Source organism: Haematobia irritans, chromosome 3 (assembly GCF_050003625.1).
Source record: "Haematobia irritans isolate KBUSLIRL chromosome 3, ASM5000362v1, whole genome shotgun sequence".
In the NCBI taxonomy this organism is placed as follows: domain Eukaryota; kingdom Metazoa; phylum Arthropoda; class Insecta; order Diptera; family Muscidae; genus Haematobia; species Haematobia irritans.
The window spans coordinates 50,216,105-50,236,149 of NC_134399.1; the positions used below are offsets into that span (position 1 = coordinate 50,216,105).

Below are 20,045 nucleotides of genomic sequence, written 5' to 3' on the forward strand. Positions count from 1 at the left end.
GGAGATGTCCTGGATAAACGAGTACTCTGTTTTATTTTAGTCCTTAACGGCTTAGCATATCCAGTGCTAAAAGAAAACAGCCCTAGAGTTGAAATTGCTAGTGAGGCAGCAACAGCATGGGCATAAGTACACTCTGTGGACACCAATGGATTGAGTTTGTTGCTGAACGGATTATGAGTCCATTGCTGCGGATGATATATAAGTTTGCATAACACCGGAATTACATGTTTGTTAGATGGACGTTGCAAATTGATGGTATCCATTTCGTGAAAGCTGAAGAAGACGACAATAGGGCTGTTTTCTTTTAGCACTGGATATGCTAATCCGTTAAGGACTAAAAGAAAACAGAGTACTCGTTTATCCAGGACATCTCCAAAAATATGCAACACTGTCATCAGCTGTTTAAAAACAATCACAGAACAGAATTGAAATCTTGCATTTTTAATGTATGAAATGCTCCAAATAGTAATAAATATTTACTGCTGCGATTATTTATGACACTGTATCACTTTGAATTTCATGTTTTTCGATAAAATAGTCACAATAAATTGCTATTGTGAATCGAAGAAGCGTCACTTTATCCAAATACAATCTGGCAACATCGGCGCGACTTGCACTGATGAGATGTTCTGGATAGACCGCCAGTGCAACGATGTTCTGGATATCCCATACAAATGTTGCATCCAGTGCAAAAATAAAACAGCCCTAATGTACCACATGTTGTAAAAGCTGTTGCAGAATGTATAGGGATGCCAGATTTTGAAGAGGCAAAAAAAGAGCACATTCCCAATAAACACAGGATGAGCGTTTTTCATTTGCAACAAATTTTCAGTTTGAAGGCCGGTATGCACCTCTAGCGAAAAATTTCATTCCCATAAGAAATGCATTGCTATTTATGCTAACGAAATTTTCGGTAGCGTTCAATTTCGTAGGCTGGTACGCACCTCTAATGAAAATAACAGGGTTGTCAAAAGCATATTTTTGCAGCAAACATTAATTTATTACAATCATTGTGTGCGTAAAAGTTTTAAAAGTTCTGTAAATAATAAACAATTTATTTGAGGAATATTTGGAACATATATTAACAATTTTTAAAAGCGATTAGTTGGTTTAAAATTTGTGTACACAGCCCTGTTTTTTTGTTGTAGACTTAAATAAATTTTTGCTACCGAAAATTTCGCTAGAGGTGCATACCGGCCTTGAGGGTAAATATAATTTTCAACATAAATTCAACTTGACTTGAAATAGCTTATCTTCAATACATCTTCAAATTGTTTGCGAATTACTTCCAATTTGCCAAAATGTTGACGAAATCTTTGAAAAGGTGTTGAAGATAATATGAGGAAACTTTGACAAAACACTACCCTAAAATGCAACGAAAAAACCATGTGGTTTTCAATACTTATTTGTGCAACGAAGTTCGTGGTCAATTGCAAGAAATTAAAAAAATGGAACATTTTAGACAAATAACCAAATAGTTTATAAAAATAGGTAAGCGAAAATAAAAAATGATATAAAACTTTAAGGAAGTCACTAAATGTATATCTCTTTGCAGAAAACTAAAATTATGGAGTCTACGTTCTTGAAAACATTAAAAAGCTGACCAATGAAAAAATGGTGGACAATTAACTGGAACTGCTTCAAATAGTTTATAATAATTGGTACGTCAAGGAGCCACCGTGGTGCAATGGTTAGCATGCCCGCCTTGCATACACAAGGTCGTGGGTTCGATTCCTGCTACGACCGAACACCAAAAAGTTTTTCAGCGGTGGATTATCCCTCCTCAGTAATGCTGGTGACATTTCTGAGGGTTTCAAAGCTTCTCTAACGCGCTTTACAGACTATCAGTTATTCCGGACGGAATGTCGGTGTTTGTAAAGAATCTTACAGTGTGTCGGATCGATACGACTTGTCGGCGATGACTAAATAATCGGTAAATGTGTTATCGATCCCATAAACATGCAGCAGTATCGATTATGCCGTCGGACTTAACTTATAATTTGCACAATATATGGGATATGTTCGACACGAGCACTGTCGTCCGGAATAACTGATAGTCTATAAAGCGCATAAGTGGTTTCACCACAATGTGGAACGCCGTTCGGACTCGGCTATAAAAAGGAGGTCCCTTGTCATTGAGCTTAACATGGAATCGGGCAGCACTCAGTGATAAGAGAGAAGTTCACCACTGTGATATCACAATGGACTGAATAGTCTAAGTGAGCCTGATACATCGGGCTGCCACATAAAGGCCGGTACTATGTTCATTCTTGCGAAAAATTTTTATGGAAACCATTATTTCGCACATAGAAAGCGGCGTTTTGTTAGGTAGCTTGGAGCGCTATTTTACAGGGAGCGATATTGGATTAAGTTGGTGGTTGTTGCTTGTTTTTACAAAATAACATTTTATTTTTCCTTGGGCAATTGATCTGCTATTCCTTTGATCCTTTGTATAGTTTCGGAACAAAAATATGGTACGTGTTTGATTTATAAACCCGCACAAATAGTTTTTAATAAATAAATTATTTCTTAATTCACATTGCAAATGGCGCCGTGCTATAAACGTCAGTTTTTCAACACGAAAAAACAAAGTATCACAAATGGAAAAATTTCGCAAATTTTTTCGCATTTTTTGGTTTTGTATGGAGTTTCAACGCGAAAACCGAACAGAGTACCGGCCTTAACCTAACCTAACATTGGTACGTCAATATGAAAAATTAAATCAACACTTTAGAGAAGTCACTAAATTTAAATCTCTTTGCAGAAAACTAAAATCTTTGGATGTTACATTCTTGCAAACATTAAGAAGCTGACCAATGAAAAATGAGTGGCTTATCGACAAGAAAAAGTTTCCAGAAACATTACAAGTGCAACCAATTAAAATTGTTAAAAACAACAAATTGTTGAAATCAACAACTTCTGGATGAAAATGTGCATCACATCGTCAGTTTAATTCATATGCTATTATCAGTTTAAAATGGATATTTTGTGAATTCCTTCTGCTGGAAATCAATTCTAACACGCGGTCCAGTACGTTCCTAATTTCAAATTGCCCGCATGTTAATAAATTTTAATGATGTTTTATGACACAAAAAGGAAGGAAATCGAATTATCAATGCAAAAGTGTTTACTAATAATGTTTAAGATATTTAAAGTTTTGTTTGTTTTTTTTTTGTTCTTATTTGTTGATATTGTTGAAAACCGGATTCATCAGTATTATCGAAATGATAGCCCTATTAGTTGGTACGATTTTATGTAAAAAAGGGTACGATATTTATGTTGTTGTTAACGGCAATTTGATTGTTTTAAGTGCAGCCAACATTTGAATTTGTTTTACGTGATACATGATCTTGTAATATTGCATCACAATTTGTCTGTCGTTCGTAAGGTTATGTCGTCAAACAAGAAGTAAGACTTAAAATTTGTATCAATGTATAATTATTTAATTAAACGTTTTTTAGAGAATAAATTCCACAAACGAATATTCTGAACTGGTGTTTTTATTCTTTACGACGACATCTTTATTCTTTCTTGTGGCTTTATTCGTTCTAAAGGTGGGTACTATGTTTGTTGGCACGAAAAAAACTTCACTTAACCATTCTTTCGCGTTGAAAAATGAGAGTATTGACAATACATTTCGAACGAAGAAAACAGCTATTTTGGAGCTATTCCGCGTTTATTTCTCCGCAATTTAATTGACAACATCGCCAAATGTCATACTATTTTTACTTATACATACGCAGCAGCTGATTGTTTACATACACGCATTCATGATAATTGTTTTGAAAAGTGTTTTTCTACCAGTTTTTGGATTGTTTTGCAAAAAAATCTCATACAGCACTGGACACTAATAATTGTTAAGAATAAAGCTCCAGCCGCTCTACTCCTGGTGTCTTACCACATTCTGCAACAGCTTTTACAACATGTGGTACATTGTCTTCTTCAGCTTTTCCAAATGGATACCGTCAATTTGTAACGCACATCAAAAAAAACATATAATTCCGGTGTTATGCTAACTTTTACATCATGCGCAGCAATGGACTCATTCATCAACAAACTTAATTCGTTGGTCTCCACAATATCTACACAATCGCATTGCAATACCATGCTGTTGCCGCCTCACTAGCAATTTCAAATCCAGTGGTCACCACCACGGTTCCCACAAAGGATAATAACGCCATTTCATTTGCCAATGTTGTTACATCGGGGGGAACAACCAACTTAAGCCCATAACTCAAGTTCAAGGGTAGTCCCTAAGCCAAAGTCACTGTTCCCGACTTATATTTCGTCACAAAGGGATGTTAGTGTTCTATACCAGACTCTTCGTTGACTGAAATTAATACATTGAGAAGCAATTGGCTGGTTTACTGAAGGATGTTATACTCTCCCAATGTATAAGTTCCAATAACTATTTCAGTCACGTTATGAAATTCAACCAGTGTTTTGAATTGATAAAATGCAAGAATGCCGCTAACTGAAATTTAAAAGCCACAACGAAATTAAATCGTTTCATTCCAGCCTATCGCAATCATTTTGGACAAATGATGAATACAAGAAAATTATTTTGCTATTTAAATAAAAATTATTTAATTATTTGCTATAAACATTTATTTTGGATATAACTTTGTTCAGAAAAATTTACTAATTTTATATTAAAAAGTATAAAACGTATAAGACCACCCAATTACTTATACCCCGGTATATAAAAATAAAACAAGTTCGATTATAATTTTATTATGATTTTTTATTAATTTGTACATTTATACACTAATTAAAGACCCTAGAACACAATGTTTTCTTTTCTGGATTATCAGCTTTCTTTCATTAATATTGTTATATTTAAAAATTTTTAATTATCATTTCTCATATTTAGCTTTCATGTAGTTTCCATTAAAAATTAAAATTGCATTAACATTTCTTTTGTTCAGTTCTCATTCATTTACGCCTCTTACACACAAAAAACGAGCTCGCTTAACAAATAGAAAAGGGAGCAATTACGAGGAGCGGTAAAATAATAAAAAAAATACAATTCATTTCTTTGTAAAAAATGGGTGTTGAAACATTATGTAGCATAACATTAGTCAATTCTAAATTAGCAGGGGATGATGATAAATGGTGGCCTGGTTGTATCTCTACAATATGACGCTGATGGAATGCTATTGTTGCTGATGGCTGAAGCGATGATGGTACTGTTGTAATAGGCGGAGTTTCCAAAGGGCACCGGTCGCCGATTGGAAACTCCTAGAAGACATTCCTTAGGGGTAAAATTTCACCCGGCCACTTCTTCGCCAGCAAAATCCAATTTAACAACATCACCTGGTAAACATTCCTCCACATCAACTTCATTCTCTGCCGTATTTATACGGTTCAATGTCATTGTAATATCTGGACCAGACTTAAGTCCCACGGTAGCTCCTGCTAAAGCCATTGTAGTGGTGGGAACAACAACATTCGATCCAGCTGCTGGTGATACTATTGTGGATGATTGTGAAACCACCATTGCATTAGTATTGCATTTGTATTACTAACGGCAGCAACAGTCGATATTGCATTTGAAGAATTAGTAATAGTGGCTAATATTGGAGTAGTATTTGCTGCCACCCCAATGGGACCACTCACTACTTGGGCGGCCGTTGTATTTGGTTGTTGCAATACAATATTTGCGGTCACAGCCACTGTGGTCGTGGCAGGTGTTGAGGGTGCTATGTTGGAGTTGTTCACTGTAGCTGATGTAGTGGCTGCAATTGTGGGTGTCAGGGATGTGAGGGCAGATGCTACTGTGGCAGAAACGGCTACAGAACCAGATGCTGTTATATATGTTATATACATATAGCACTCCGTTATTTTTATTTCGTCAATCTAATTGCATTTCTAAATAACAACGCGAACCACTTTTGTATTCTAATTTAACACAAATCATTTGAATAAATCAATTATTTCTTAATTCACATTACAAATGGCGCCATGTTTTGAAACTAACTAATCTCAACATATGGAAGGATTTAAAGCCGACCTAATTAGGGACTATGCACTTTATGTCAGTTTTTCAACTCGAAAAAAAACAAAGTACCACAAATGAAAAAATATTTCGGTAGTTTTTCGCATTTTTGGTTTTGTATGGGATTTCGCTTCGGAAACCGAACATAGTACCTACCTTAATGTGGTTGGCCTTTTGTCTTATTGGCCTCAAGATATAGTGGAGAACGATATTGGAAAGCTAATCGAATGGTCTGATTGATAAACAAATAAATTGTGTCCCTGTTAAGTACGCATGGTATCTACGATTGAATTATGTCGGAATCGCCGAGGAAAAGCGAACGGACAACAAAAGGGATTCCACCCAAGAGATTTGAACAGCCCGTAAACATGGAAAATTCTCCAAGTGCTCCAAGTTCAGCAGCTAGTAACCAACAAATCTTAACACACCAACAACAAGGAAACCAAACAGATGTGATGCAGGCTTTGGCGAGTATGCAAAGGCAAATGGCACAGCAAATGACTACCGTTCAAAAACTAATCGCTGCACAAGGGGAACAAACCGCAACAAAGATTGCAAATTTGCAAAAAGAAATCGCTACAGTTTCAGAAAAGGTGCGAGGTGTTGATATGGCCAGGACAGCTCCACCAGACCCAGATGCTATGAGTCAGATTTCAACACAAAGTATAGCAGCATCTAACACAGGTGAGTCTCTTACTAATAACTCTTCCAGCAGTCAGGGTTCGGCGTCACACAAAGCCAAATTATATCCTTTGCCTAAATTTGGAGGTATGCCGGAAGAATGGCCCACATTTTTAGAAGACTTTCGTCAAACAACAGCAGAATTTGAATACACCCCTTTGCAAAATATTATACGAATTCGTGAAGCACTGTACGGGGAAGCAAAGGAAACAGTGGAGTCTCTATTATCAAGTTCTAAAAATGTTGAGATAATAGTAGACGCATTGGCACAATCATTCGGACGTCCGGAACAATTAATACGGAGTCAAATCGACAAGGTGTGCGCACTGCCATATGTACCGGAAGGAAAATTGGAACATCTAATTAAATTTTCAACAAAAGTGGGTAATATGGTCAGATTCCTACAAACAGCCAATGGTAAGCACCACTTGAGCAACCCCACATTATTAAGCCAACTTGTTTCAAAGCTGCCACAGTCAAAACAAATGCAGTGGGCTGAAAAATGTATTTCGTTGGACAGGCCGGTAGATTTGGTGGATTTTTGTGAATGGCTAAATAAAGTAAAACAGATAGCGAACATGGTTTCAGATGGACTCCCGTCATCCTTTCCCGTGCATCAACAACAGAATCCACAGAGAAGACCACAAGGCAATAGCAAAGGTAAAGCGGCATTCACTACCACTACTGCAAAAAGGTGTACCGTGTGTACTGGAGATTGCCAAAATCTTGGTGATTGCAAGATGTTGAAAGAGTTGTCGGTGAATGATCGTTGGAAAAAGATAAAAGAAATGCGATTGTGTTTCTCTTGTTTGAAAGGTAATCATCAACTTGGAAGATGCTTTAACAAAAAGCCTTGTGGCATAGATGGCTGTGCGAAACATCACAATCCCATTCTTCATAAACCAGCTGACCGAGTTGACGATAGCCTGACAAGCGTTGCCAGCTCAACTGAAGATGAAAATTCCAGGAGGAATTTGCATGCTGGAACAAAAAATGATGAGATTCTGTTCCAAATGGTCCCAGTTAAACTGTATGGTCCAAAGAAATGTATATCAATATTTGCTTTCATTGATGATGGCGCCGATGCTACTATGTTGGAATGGGATATTGGGAAACAAATTGGGTTGGAAGGTAATAAAGAAAAATTGAAATTGCAGTGGCTCAATGGGCATTTCCACCATCAAATGACTGAAACTGTGAATTTGTCCATAAGCGGAGAAAACAGTTTCAACACGCAATATGAAATATCAAAGGTATACTTGGTCAAAAATCTGGAATTGCCAACTCAATCTTTTTCTGGTGATGACAAGGATCATAGCCATTTGTCGGATATACCTATCAATGGTTACAAAAAAGTTAAACCACAAATGATTTTAAGTTTAACACATGCATATTTAACAGTGCCATTGGAAACACCGAGATGTACTATCAATAGTGGTCCTATAGCAGTAAAAACCAGGTTAGGTTGGGTTGTGTATGGCCCAACTGGTAGTGATAGCGAATACACGGTTAAAAGAATTTTTCACTCAAGAAAATCCGATGATGAATATAAAAAACTGGAGACACTTATGACAGAATATTTTGATTTTGTGTATGGTTAAATTGGACGCCAAGCCAGTAATCTCAAAAGATGATGAAATGGCACTAAAAATATTAGAATCAACCTCGAGATATGAAAATGGCCGTTTTCAATGTGGCTTACTATGGAAGTCGTCAGAACAGAAATTTCCAAACACTTACCAATATGCACTAAGTCGTTTCCAACAGATCGAACGGAAATTCAGAAGAGACAAAAAATATGAAATGGAATATCGCAGAAAAATAGAGAATTTGCTCGAAAAGAATTATGCTAGACGTTTAACTCCCGAAGAAGAAATGTGCATAACTGCAAAAACATTCTTTTTACCTCATTTCGCAGTCACAAATCCAAATAAAGACAGTATCCGGTTAGTGTTCGATGCGGCCGCTAAGATACAAGGAGTTTCGTTGAATGATTTTCTCATGTCTGGCCCAGATTTAAATCAGCCACTTCTAGCAGTAATGTTCAAATTTCGGGAGAAACCGATAGCTGTTTGCGGTGATATTCAAGAAATGTTCTTGCAGATTTCTATTATTAAAGAAGATCAAGAAGCTCAACGATTTTTATATAGAAAAGATGAAAATCAGCCTATTGAACAATATGTTATGACCAGAGCCATATTTGGGGCAACATGCTCCCCCACGATTGCTCAATATATTAAAAATGTAAATGCTAAGAAGTTTGCAACTAAAAATACACGGGCTGTTGATGCAATTATAAATCATCATTACGTGGACGATTATGTTGACTGTTTTTCAACGGTAGAGGAGGCGATATCTGTGGTCGAAGAGGTATATAAGATCCATAAACACGCCGGATTTATAATGCATAAAATTATATCCAACTCAGAGGAAATAAATTCGCATTTTGGTACCCCAGAATCCAAAAATAAAAATATAACATCTGGCAACACCGAAAAAATACTAGGTATGGAATGGTCACCCACAACAGATGATTTTGTTTTTAATTGTCAATTTCAACACGTATCACTGGATATTTTACACAACCGCCGCAATCCGACGAAAAGAGAAGTTCTTAGTATAATTATGTCGGTGTACGACCCATTTGGTTTATTATGTGACTTTACTATATCCGGGAAAATATTTATGCAGAATCTGTGGAGAATTGGTGTCGGCTGGGACGATGATATACCCAAGGCAATGTGTGACAAATGGACGATTTGGCTGCGTGGATTGAGTAAGGTAAGAGACTATAAAATAAAAAGGTGTTATTCTCTCACTCCTAATATCATAAAAAGATCTCTTCATATATTTTGTGACGCTAGTGAGATGGCTATGGCAGCAGTCGCATATTGGCGCATAGAGTCTGGGAGTCGTACTGAAGTTGTGTTTGTGGCAGGTAAAACTAAATGCGCACCAAGCAAAGGTATGACGATTCCTCGCCTAGAGCTTCAGGCTGCAGTGATGGCAGTTCGGCTAAAAAATACGGTTGAGGAATTTCATGGAAGGTCGTCTGGTGGAGTTGTTTTGTGGACCGATTCGAGTGCCGTGCTTTGTTGGATACGTTCGTACCACAGACGCTACAAACAATTCGTTGCAAATAGAATAAATGAAATACTGGAAAGCACGAGTGAAAAGCAGTGGCGTTGGGTACCGGGTGAGTTAAATACTGCCGATGAGGCCACTAGGCCTGTAAATGATTATAATCCAAACGGACGTTGGAAAAATGGCCCTACGTTTTTACATCACCCTGAGGCACACTGGCCCACTCAAACTGCACCACAAATTGATCTAAATTTATGCAATGAGCTACGAAAAGATCACTTTGCATTTTTTATTTCGGAGGCAGTAGACACTGTCATTGATTTTGACCGTTTTTCGAATTATTATAAACTGAAAAGAACTGTCGGCTGGATGTTAAGATTCTACAACAACATCAACTCATTGAAGCGCCACAAAGTATCTGGAGAATTGACTGTAGAAGAAGAAGAAAAAGCAGAAAAAATGGTCACAAGGTATGTTCAGAAACTTGTATTTTTAGAAGAATTTGAAAGTCTGCGAAACAAAGGACTGGTACCAAAGGCTAGCTCAATAATAACATTGAATCCGTATATAGACGAGGATGGAATTCTAAGGTGCGGAGGTCGAATAGATAATGCGCCATTTATTTCGTTTGACACTAAAAGACCCATAATTTTGCCAAAAGAAAGTCGGTTGGCTCAGTTACTAGTGCAGTGGCATCACTGCCGCCAAAATCACATGAATGACAACACGGTCATATGTGAAGTACGACGGAGGTATTGGATTCCTGCTATCCGCAGCGTTTTAAAACGGGTGAAAGCTGCTTGTAATATGTGCAAACTTAGAAAGAGTAATCCAGTTCAGCCAATCATGGGTCCCCTTCCTGAAGACCGCCTTCGAGCCTTTGTTCGTCCGTTTTCATATACCGGGTTGGATTATTTTGGACCAGTTATGGTGACGGTTCGTCGTAGTCGTGAAAAACGTTGGGTTGCACTTTTCACGTGCCTGACCACTCGCGCCGTGCATTTAGAAGTGGCCCACGATTTGTCAAGTGACGCGTGTCTTTTATGCATACGGAATTTTATAAACCGGCGCGGCATCCCAGTTCAAATAAGAAGCGACAATGGGTCCAATTTTGTGGGTATTAGAAAAGAGCTTGGTGCAGAACAAAATTTTATTGACTTTACACAGATCAACGAAGGGGTAAAGCCTTTGGGTATAAAATGGAAGTTTAACACTCCCTCTGATCCCAGTGCAGGTGGTGCCTGGGAACGATTGGTTCAATCTGTTAAAAGGTCTCTATATGCTGTTCTGAAAGAGCACTCACCACGCCCTGAAACGCTTTACAGTCTTCTAGAATGCGAGAATATCGTCAACTCCAGGCCTCTCACACACCTGCCTGTCACTCCTGATGAACCTGAGCCACTCACGCCCAACCACTTTTTATTGGGCTGTCCCAACTCAACTCAAACGCCTGCGCCATTTGATCCAAAGCAAAACCTGTTGCGTAAGCAGTGGAGGATACTGCAAAATTTAAAAAATGCTTTATGGAAAAGATGGGTTGCAGAATATCTGCCAGAATTGACAAGAAGAGCAAAGTGGTGTCAACCAACCCACGCCATATCATCCGGCTCCCTAGTTCTGATTTGTGATTCCGATCTCCCTAGGTCCAAATGGAGAAGAGGCAGAATACTACGTTTATTTGTTGGTCGTGACGGTGTAGCACGTTCTGCCGAAGTTCATACAGTTGCTGGGACTGTTAAAAGACCGATATCGAAGCTGGCTGTGTTGGACGTGTGTGAAGTGGATCAGACGGGATCCCTTCACGGGGGCGGGTATGTTGAAAACCGGATTCATCAGTATTATCGAAATGATAGCCCTATTAGTTGGTACGATTTTATGTAAAAAAGGGTACGATATTTATGTTGTTGTTAACGGCAATTTGATTGTTTTAAGTGCAGCCAACATTTGAATTTGTTTTACGTGATACATGATCTTGTAATATTGCATCACAATTTGTCTGTCGTTCGTAAGGTTATGTCGTCAAACAAGAAGTAAGACTTAAAATTTGTATCAATGTATAATTATTTAATTAAACGTTTTTTAGAGAATAAATTCCACAAACGAATATTCTGAACTGGTGTTTTTATTCTTTACGACGACAGATATGTTTAATAAGATTATTATTTATCAATTGGTATTGTAGTGTATTATGTAGTATAGTGTATTATTATATATTTTATTTTGATGAAAATGAATAAATTATACAAAATTCATAGAATTTTGGTTTTGACTTTCAATTTGAAGTGGGGATATCATTCATACAAATTTAGGTTGAAAAGCATTTGCAACGATGTTAATTTTGAATTTGTCTCGCATCGAAAATTGTTTGACAAATTATTGTGTAGCGATGCATTTCAATTTGAGGATAACACTTGAGATATTATTGCTAATGTGTTGAATTTCACTGTTGAGGGTAATGTCTGTTTTTTGTTGAGAACGCGATTTTCTCAAAAATTTCTCAACTTGAATATTACCCCAGGCATATTAAAGAGGTAAAGTCATGCAATCAGGTGACTAATATCGACATTCATCTTGTCAAAGGCTTTGTTTACGTTTAGTATTCAACAATGTTGATGTTTTATATATGCATTCAACAATACAACAACACTACACATTCACAAACACAACAACACTACACATACAAACAAAACTTGAGTGATCTGCCATTTTAGTTTGACATTATTAATATCATGGGGGGGGGGTACACACGCTTGCTCGTGACTTTACCTTTAATTAATATGCCTTGAATGTTACCCTAATCCTTTGAAAAAATGTTTGAAAAATTGTTGAAATTTAGCATTTTTCAAACGTTTGTGTTTATTGGGGATGAGCGTTTTTCAAATGCAACAACTTTTCAGTTTGAGGGAAAATATAATTTTCAACATAAATTCAACTTGACTTGAAATAGCTCATCTTCAATACATCTTCAAATAGTTTGCGAATTATGCGCTTTACAGACTATCAGTTATTCCGGACGACAGTGCTCGTGTCGAACATATCCTATATATTGTGCATATTATAAGTTAAGTCCGAAGGCATAATCGATACTGCTGCATGTTTATGGGATCGATAACACATTTACCGATTATTATGTCATCGCCGACAAGTCGTATCGATCCGACACATTGTAAGATTCTTTACAAACACCGACATTCCGTCTGGAATAACTGATAATCTGTAAAGCGCATTACAGATTATCAGTTATTCCGGACGACAGTGCTCGTGTTGTACATATCCAATATATTGTGCACATTGTAAGTTAAGTCCGAAGACATAATCGATACTGCTGCACGTTTATGGGATCGATAACACATTTATCGATTATTTAGTCATGGCCGACAAGTCGTATCGATCCGACACACTGTAAGATTCTTTACAATAACTGATATTCTGTATTATGCGCTTTACAGACTATCAGTTATTCCGGACGGAATGTCGGTGTTTGTAAAGAATCTTACAATGTGTCGGATCGATACGACTTTTTGGCGATGACTAAATAATCGGTAAATGTGTTATCGATCCCATAAACATGCAACAGTATCGATTATGCCTTCGGACTTAACTTATAATATGCACAATATATGGATTATGTTCGACACGAGCACTGTCGTCCGGAATAACTGATAGTCTGTAAAGCGCATAAAGCTCATAAAACATTTAATTCTTCAACCTGAATATCTCAAGTGTTATTTTTGCTATTTCATGGTAAAATTTTTGAAATTTGGTACAATTTGTACCGAAAAATACACATTTTTTTCGATGGTACGATTGACAAAAATTGATTTTTCATCTCTGATTCAGGTGTTATTAGTTAGTACACAATCAAACGAGAGTTACGTGAAAGAAAATAGTAACACAAGAAAATGAATTCTTTAACCAAAATCAAACAATATATTAATTTCACAAATTACAGTGTACGTTTATAAAACATATATTTCATAAATATATTCAGCCATGATATAATTTTATAGTTTCAGCAAGTTCGGAACAAGTGGTCAGATTGGAAGATGATACGTGATGTAAAACGTCGGAAATGTGTACAAGAAAATGCCAAGGAACGTTTAAGAGTTAATGCATTGCGGAAAAATGACATTCTACCTATAGAACTGAGAGAAATTGCCGATGCCGAAATTTCAGCGTTCCCAAGAAATTCGTGTTTGGTCCGTGTACGTGAACGCTGTGCTTTAACTTCCCGGCCACGAGGAGTTGTCCACAAATATCGTCTAAGTCGTATTGTATGGCGCCATTTGGCTGACTATAATAAACTATCAGGAGTACAGAGGGCTATGTGGTAACAATTGATTGCAATTATGTATTACTTTATTCTGTTGGAATCTATTAAAAATGTTCCTATACTAAGAACAATAATTGAACAGTAATTCTTTTGATTTCTAATGGAGACTGGGCTTAATCGCGGCATTCGTTATGGATTTTGTTTGATCGAAATCTATATTTTTCAAATCACGGGAGTCGATACCGAGTTTTATTGATCGAATTTTTTTTTCGATTGATCCTAAACATTTTTCATCGTCTATACCTATACAGTGACTCACAAAAGTATTCGTTTGTTTTTTTTTTATTTCTTGGTCGCCTTGATATTATTAAGAAGTTACTTAAAATGATGAACTACAAAAGTATTAACACAAGTGTATGAAAACATAGCTAATCAAAATCCTTAAAATGTTTTGCTGAGTAAGATAGCGATATGAAATTGTGTTTTAATTTATTTTTGTCATAATGTTTTGTTTTTCTTTGTTCATATTGTTGTGTTGGACTGTGTTCGTTAAGTAAAATAACAATTTGAAATTGATTCGTATGTTCTTTTGTAAATAAAATTGAATTGAATTGATTTAATACACCACTATTTTTAGGCGCTCTTGATTGTTATTACTTAAAGTATTTAACGGATCCCGAAAAAATCCCGGGATTCTATGTCCTGAAATCCCGAGATTTATAAAAATCGATCCCGAATGACAGACCCAGTAATCACTTGTATGAGACAGTATTTCAATTCATCTCGGAATCCCATTTTAGCATCGCTGGAGTGAAGATTTTCTTTCAAAATGTTTAAATACATTTTGGCGCTGACAAACCATTACTGCTGAACAATATTCTAGAAGATTTTCATGCATTATTATAATTGTATGTGTTAAAAATTAGCTTAGCTGTTTTGGTTGATTTCTTGGCCTTGATTTTGTCCTATTTTGCTGGACACAAAAAAAAAAACGTAAGATTTTTAATACTTTAACCTAACCTAACCCATTATTGTTGTCGCATTTTTATAGGTCAAATTTATAATTAGAAAATTTATTTTTTTTTTCTGCTGACATGTCAACATCAATTTTATCGATATTACAAGTATCTGCCGTCTAAACCTTTTGGCCAGTGGAAGTTTTCAACATTCGCTATTCTTACATGGTGGTCCAGAAACGTTAAGTTTTAGGGTTAAATGATCCCAAAGTATCTTGTGTATCGCTCTTGTCTGTGCACAAGTTGTATATGTTTTTTTTTGCCCAGCTAGGAACTTGTTCACGAAATTTTGAAAATCTTCTCTGCTGAAATATCACACTGCATTAGTTGAAAAAGCTTTTTGTCTTGGCAATAACCTTTGTCATAGACAGGCAATATATGTGACTACTATTTATGTGACGAATAGAGCAATCCCACGTCGGCGGATTCTATGCACCGGATTGACCCGATGGATTTTATTCACCGGCCAGCGGCTGCCACATCAGGGTACGTGTTGTTTCATCCGTTTTTTTTTGTTGGAGAAGGTTCATCTCGAGGAGCCTTCTCCGAGCCGGGTAGAGGAAAACCCCGGACCATGGTACTGTTCGGTCTGCCGAAACCAAATTCACCATCGTTCGATTTCGGTGAGGTTTAACCGGTGCTTGGAATGGGTGCACTTCCGGAACTGTTCCGGCTTAACATCGCTACGGGAGTTCGATTTTTTTTTACGAATTTTCCATTATAATTATTGTTAATATTTAATAATAATTAATTTTTTAAATTATTATTAAATTATATATTATTAATTCCAAATGTTGACTATATGACAATAACTAAAAGTTATCTGTCAATGTCCAGGGTATTAGATATAGTGTTGCATGTTTACAATTTGAGAATGTATTATTAATATTGTTATTGAAAATGTCTCATCTATTATACGTTTTCTATAAGTCAATGCGTTTCGTACATAGTTATATAATTTCTCCCAACTATTTATTGCTTCCCCATTTAACAGTTCTATTATTTCCGTTTGGCTTAGTTGCACCTGTACCAAGTAAGCATCCCCCATAATCGGACATACCCTATAAAATGTTGTAGGGTTTCATTTTCTTCCATGTGACATATGGTGCATTTCGCATTTTCAGGTCTATTAAACTTGGTGGCATTTAAGGGGAGGATGTCCGCTCTGGTTTTCATTATGATACTTATTATACCCTGCGCCACACTGTGGAACAGGGTACTATAAGTTAGTGTATATGTTTGCAACACCCAGAAGGAGACGAGATAGACACATGGTGTCTTTGGCAAAAATGCTCAGGGCTCTTGAGTCGATATAGCGATGTCCGTCTGTCCGTGAACACATTTTTGTAATCAAAATCTAGGTCGCAGTTTTAGTCCAATCGACTTCAAATTTGGCACAAGTATGTGTTTTGGCTCAGAATAGATCCCTATTGATTTTGGAAGAAATCGGTTCAGATTTAGATATAGCTCCCATGTATATATTTCGCCCGATATGGACTTATATGGCCCCAGAAACCAGAGTTTTACCCTAATTTGCTTAAAATTTTCCACAAGAAGGACAATTAGTACTATAGTCAAGTGTGCCAAATTTTATTGAAATCGGTTCAGATTTAGATATAGCTCCCATATATATCTTTCGCCCGATATGGACTAATACGGTCCCAGAAGCCAGAGTTTTACCCCAATGTGGTTGAAATTTTGCACAGGGAGTAGAATTAGCGTTGTAGCTATGCGTGCCAAATTTGGTTGAAATCGGTTCAGATTTAGATATAGCTCCCATATATATCGTTCGCCCGATTTACGCTCATATGACCACAGTGGCCAATCTTCTACTCCGATTTAATTGAAATTTGGCACAGGGATTAGAATTAGCATTGTAGCTATGCGTGCCAAATTTGGTTGAAATCGGTTCAGTTTTAGATATATCTCCCATATATAGCTTTCGCCCGATTTACACTCATATGACCACAGAGGCCAATTTTTAACTCCCATTTAGTTGAAATGTTGCACAGGGAGTAGAATTAGCATTGTAGCTATGCGTGCCAAATTTGGTTGAAATCGGTTCAGATATAGATATAGCTCCCATATATATGTTTTTCTGATTTCGACAAAAATGGTCAAAATACCAACATTTTCCTTGTAAAATCGCCACTGCTTAGTCGAAAATTTGTAAAAATGACTCTAATTGTCCTAAACTTCTACTGCATATATATCGAGCGATAAATCATAAATAAACTTTCGCGAAGTTTCCTTAAAATTGCTTCAGATTTAAATGTTTCCCATATATTTTTATTAACATTGTGCTCCACCCTAGTGCATTAGCCGGCTTAAATTTTGAGTCTATAGATTTTGTAGAAGTCTATCAAATTCTGTCCAGATCGAGTGATATTTAAATGTATGTATTTGGGACAAACCTTTATATATAGCCCCCAAAACATTTGACGGATGTGATATGGTATCGAAAGTTTAGATCTACAAAGTGGTGCAGGGTATAATATAGTCGACCCCGCCCGACTTTAGACTTTCCTAACTTGTCTTATCTAAATTTGTGCAATCTTTCATGTAGTCTACACCTATGTTGTAATTTGGGAATCTATAAAATCTGCTTTCACTTGCTGCTGCTTTTTCAAACATTCTGTGGTAACTTTGGGATTTTAGCTCTTGCATCAATATTTGTATTTTTATTTTCCATTCTTCAGGATTTGTTGGCATATCATCGAGAGTTATATATGTTTCCCTCGATCTGGTTTCCAAAGCTTCTGCCCAAAGTATTTTTCTTTCCCATATTTTAACTATACCATAACTATAGGTAGACGCTCTTTCTCATATCGAAAAAGTGCTTTATGTATGTAATCGAGATGTACTTGTAAGGTGCAAATATCGTTTTCGACTGTATCTGTCTCTAATCCCGAGTAAAAGTTGAGAGATCTAATTTGATACGATTAGATATAAGAATATCAAAAAAATGGTAAGATCTAATCATATCTAATTACTATGGAATTAGATCTGATCAGATCTCAATATTGGCCTAGATCTAATGTCTTAGATATAATCATATCTATCCTTACATATAGTTGGATCTTATGTTAGATCTCGTCACATATGGAATTATATATAATTATATCTTATTCTGTCTCATCATATCTGGGTAAATCTACTTAGATCTAAAGAGGCCAATTTTGAGATATAATCATGTCTAATTAGATCCACCAATTTTTACACGGGATGACAAAAGTATAGTTCGGCATAAAATCTGGCAATTTTAAAACTCTTCTCAAGAAATATCTCTGTAGCTTGTTGACTTCCTCAAAGTAGGAGTAACCCCATACTTGCGCGCCATAGCTTTGTGTTGACCTGCACACACTTTTAAAAATCTTCCACTTCGTTATTAGTGAAACATTCCGTTTATTTATAAGTGAATTCCACGTTGAATTTATACAGTTCTTGGATAAATCGTTCCTCTTTTCAACATGCTTCCTAAACGACATCTTTGGGGTTAGGATAGCTCCAAGGTAACAGTATTCATTTACAATTTCAATGTTGCGATTTAAGTAACTCAATTTCTCATTTACAGCGAGGCGACCTCCGTTTCTAAAAACAATAATCTTGGATTTTTCCAAGTTTACTGTCAGATTCCACTGCATACAGTACTCTTCAAGTTTGTGTATCATATTTTTTCTTCCGCTAATATTACTATGTCATCCGCATACATTAAGACACGTATATTAAGATTATCAACTGTCAGGCCTCCTTCCAGGGGGCTAATCACGGCATTCGATATCGAGAACTTTTGATCGAAATCTAAATTTTTCGGATCACGGGAGTCGATATCGAGTTTTTTTGATCGACAATTTTTTCGATTGGTAAATTGCAATCGTAAAACATTTTTCACATGTTTTTTACATTGTTTTCGCCATATAGGAATAGTAAATATATTAGTTTTAGTTCGAATTGTTCCTAGTTTGTAGTAAATTTACCTATAATGAACATATTTTTAATATTTAGGACCAATGCAATTCCAATAAAAGTTAAACAAAAATTGGTCATAGTAGTGTTCGCAGCGAGCATTCTAGCTTGGCAAAGAACCATATATAAAGCGCACATGCTAGATCGATATTCAAGAGATTGTGATCGACCAAATACCGTACCATTCCGTGACAACATAACGCTTCTGGACCACCTTGTAAGAATAGTGAATTATGAAGTCTCCCACTCGCAAAAAGTTTTAAGACGGCAGACAATTGTAAAGTGATAAAATTGACGTTGACATGCCACCAAAAATTATTTTCCATTTGAACGCCTCCTTCGTCAGCCGAAATCGTCCATTGAGCCTACAAAAGGTGACTTTCTAACAGTGCACACCATTTCAAACCCATGTACTTACACCAATAACAATGTGCACTTTTATTCCTTATTTGTTGCCGAACTATTTTATATTCATCTCATCCTCCAATTAGGAAAGAATTTGGAGGAATGTAAAAAGAGATATAGGTCCATAAGATATAATGCAATACAATTTACTTTTAAACCTCCAAAAACATGTTTTTTTCTACATTCTATTTTGCGACGCTAACTTTGTTTTGTCATTTCATTTTGCTCTGCTTCGTTTTTTGCTTTTGGCAACGCTTGAGAAATTGCATCAAATTTCGATCGAATGCCGTGATCCAAACTTTTAATCGTATCGACAATTGTTTCGATACGATTATGAATTCGATATCGAATGCCGTGATTAGCCCCCAGATAGTCATGAAGGTCATTCAAATATAGTGTGAATAATTGAGGAGATAATAGACACCCTTGACGTACACCACAATATGTTAAAAAATGGTCGGATAAATCATTTCCAGCCCACACAACGGATTTCGTGTTATTATATAACAGTTCAATCATATTCACCATTTTGGTAGACATTCCTGGTCTGTGTAATTTATACATCAGCAGTTTCCTTGACACTTTATCGAAGGCCTCGGAAAAGTTAAGAAAAAAGGCATAT

At 36.4% G+C, this 20,045-nt stretch overlaps 4 protein-coding genes and 2 long non-coding RNA genes across 9 annotated transcripts; 5 read left to right on the top strand and 1 right to left on the bottom strand.

Moving 5' to 3' along the window:
• Positions 1-2,365: 2,365 nt before the first annotated feature.
• LOC142228280 (uncharacterized) lies at positions 2,366-3,482 on the top strand. 2 transcript variants are annotated; one of them, XR_012720121.1, is made up of 3 exons: positions 2,366-2,474; positions 2,570-2,699; positions 2,765-3,482. It is a non-coding gene; the product is annotated as an uncharacterized LOC142228280 (long non-coding RNA). The 2 variants fall into 2 exon arrangements; XR_012720120.1 differs by having other exon boundaries at positions 2,418-2,699.
• Positions 3,483-6,291: 2,809 nt separating this feature from the next.
• Positions 6,292-8,280, top strand: LOC142230922 (uncharacterized). Its single transcript, XM_075301540.1, has one exon. The coding sequence runs from the start codon at positions 6,292-6,294 to the stop codon at positions 8,278-8,280; it is 1,989 nt and encodes a 662-aa protein (XP_075157655.1).
• Positions 8,281-8,317: 37 nt separating this feature from the next.
• LOC142230923 (uncharacterized) lies at positions 8,318-9,537 on the top strand. Its single transcript, XM_075301541.1, has 2 exons — positions 8,318-9,460; positions 9,517-9,537. Exons 1-2 carry the CDS (start codon positions 8,318-8,320, stop codon positions 9,535-9,537), a joined length of 1,164 nt encoding a protein of 387 aa, XP_075157656.1.
• Positions 9,320-12,020, top strand: LOC142228279 (uncharacterized). 3 transcript variants are annotated; one of them, XR_012720119.1, is made up of 3 exons: positions 9,320-9,460; positions 9,517-11,793; positions 11,847-12,020. XR_012720119.1 is itself a non-coding variant. In XM_075298665.1 (2 exons), exon 2 carries the CDS (start codon positions 9,548-9,550, stop codon positions 11,642-11,644), a length of 2,097 nt encoding a protein of 698 aa, XP_075154780.1. In that variant the 5' UTR covers positions 9,320-9,460; positions 9,517-9,547; the 3' UTR covers positions 11,645-11,867. The 3 variants fall into 3 exon arrangements, 2 of the variants coding, with proteins under 2 accessions (XP_075154780.1, XP_075154781.1); XM_075298665.1 differs by having other exon boundaries at positions 9,517-11,867; XM_075298666.1 differs by having other exon boundaries at positions 9,544-11,867.
• A 1,583-nt stretch (positions 12,021-13,603) lies between these two features.
• On the top strand, positions 13,604-14,175 carry mRpS14 (mitochondrial ribosomal protein S14). The gene is made up of 2 exons (XM_075300751.1): positions 13,604-13,716; positions 13,774-14,175. The coding sequence occupies exons 1-2, from the start codon at positions 13,666-13,668 to the stop codon at positions 14,095-14,097; spliced, it is 375 nt and encodes a 124-aa protein (XP_075156866.1). The 5' UTR covers positions 13,604-13,665; the 3' UTR covers positions 14,098-14,175.
• Positions 14,176-18,817: 4,642 nt separating this feature from the next.
• Positions 18,818-19,571, bottom strand: LOC142229374 (uncharacterized). The gene is made up of 2 exons (XR_012720393.1): positions 19,437-19,571; positions 18,818-19,383 (listed from the first exon to the last, which is right to left on the bottom strand). It is a non-coding gene; the product is annotated as an uncharacterized LOC142229374 (long non-coding RNA).
• Between the last annotated feature and the right edge of the window lie 474 nt (positions 19,572-20,045).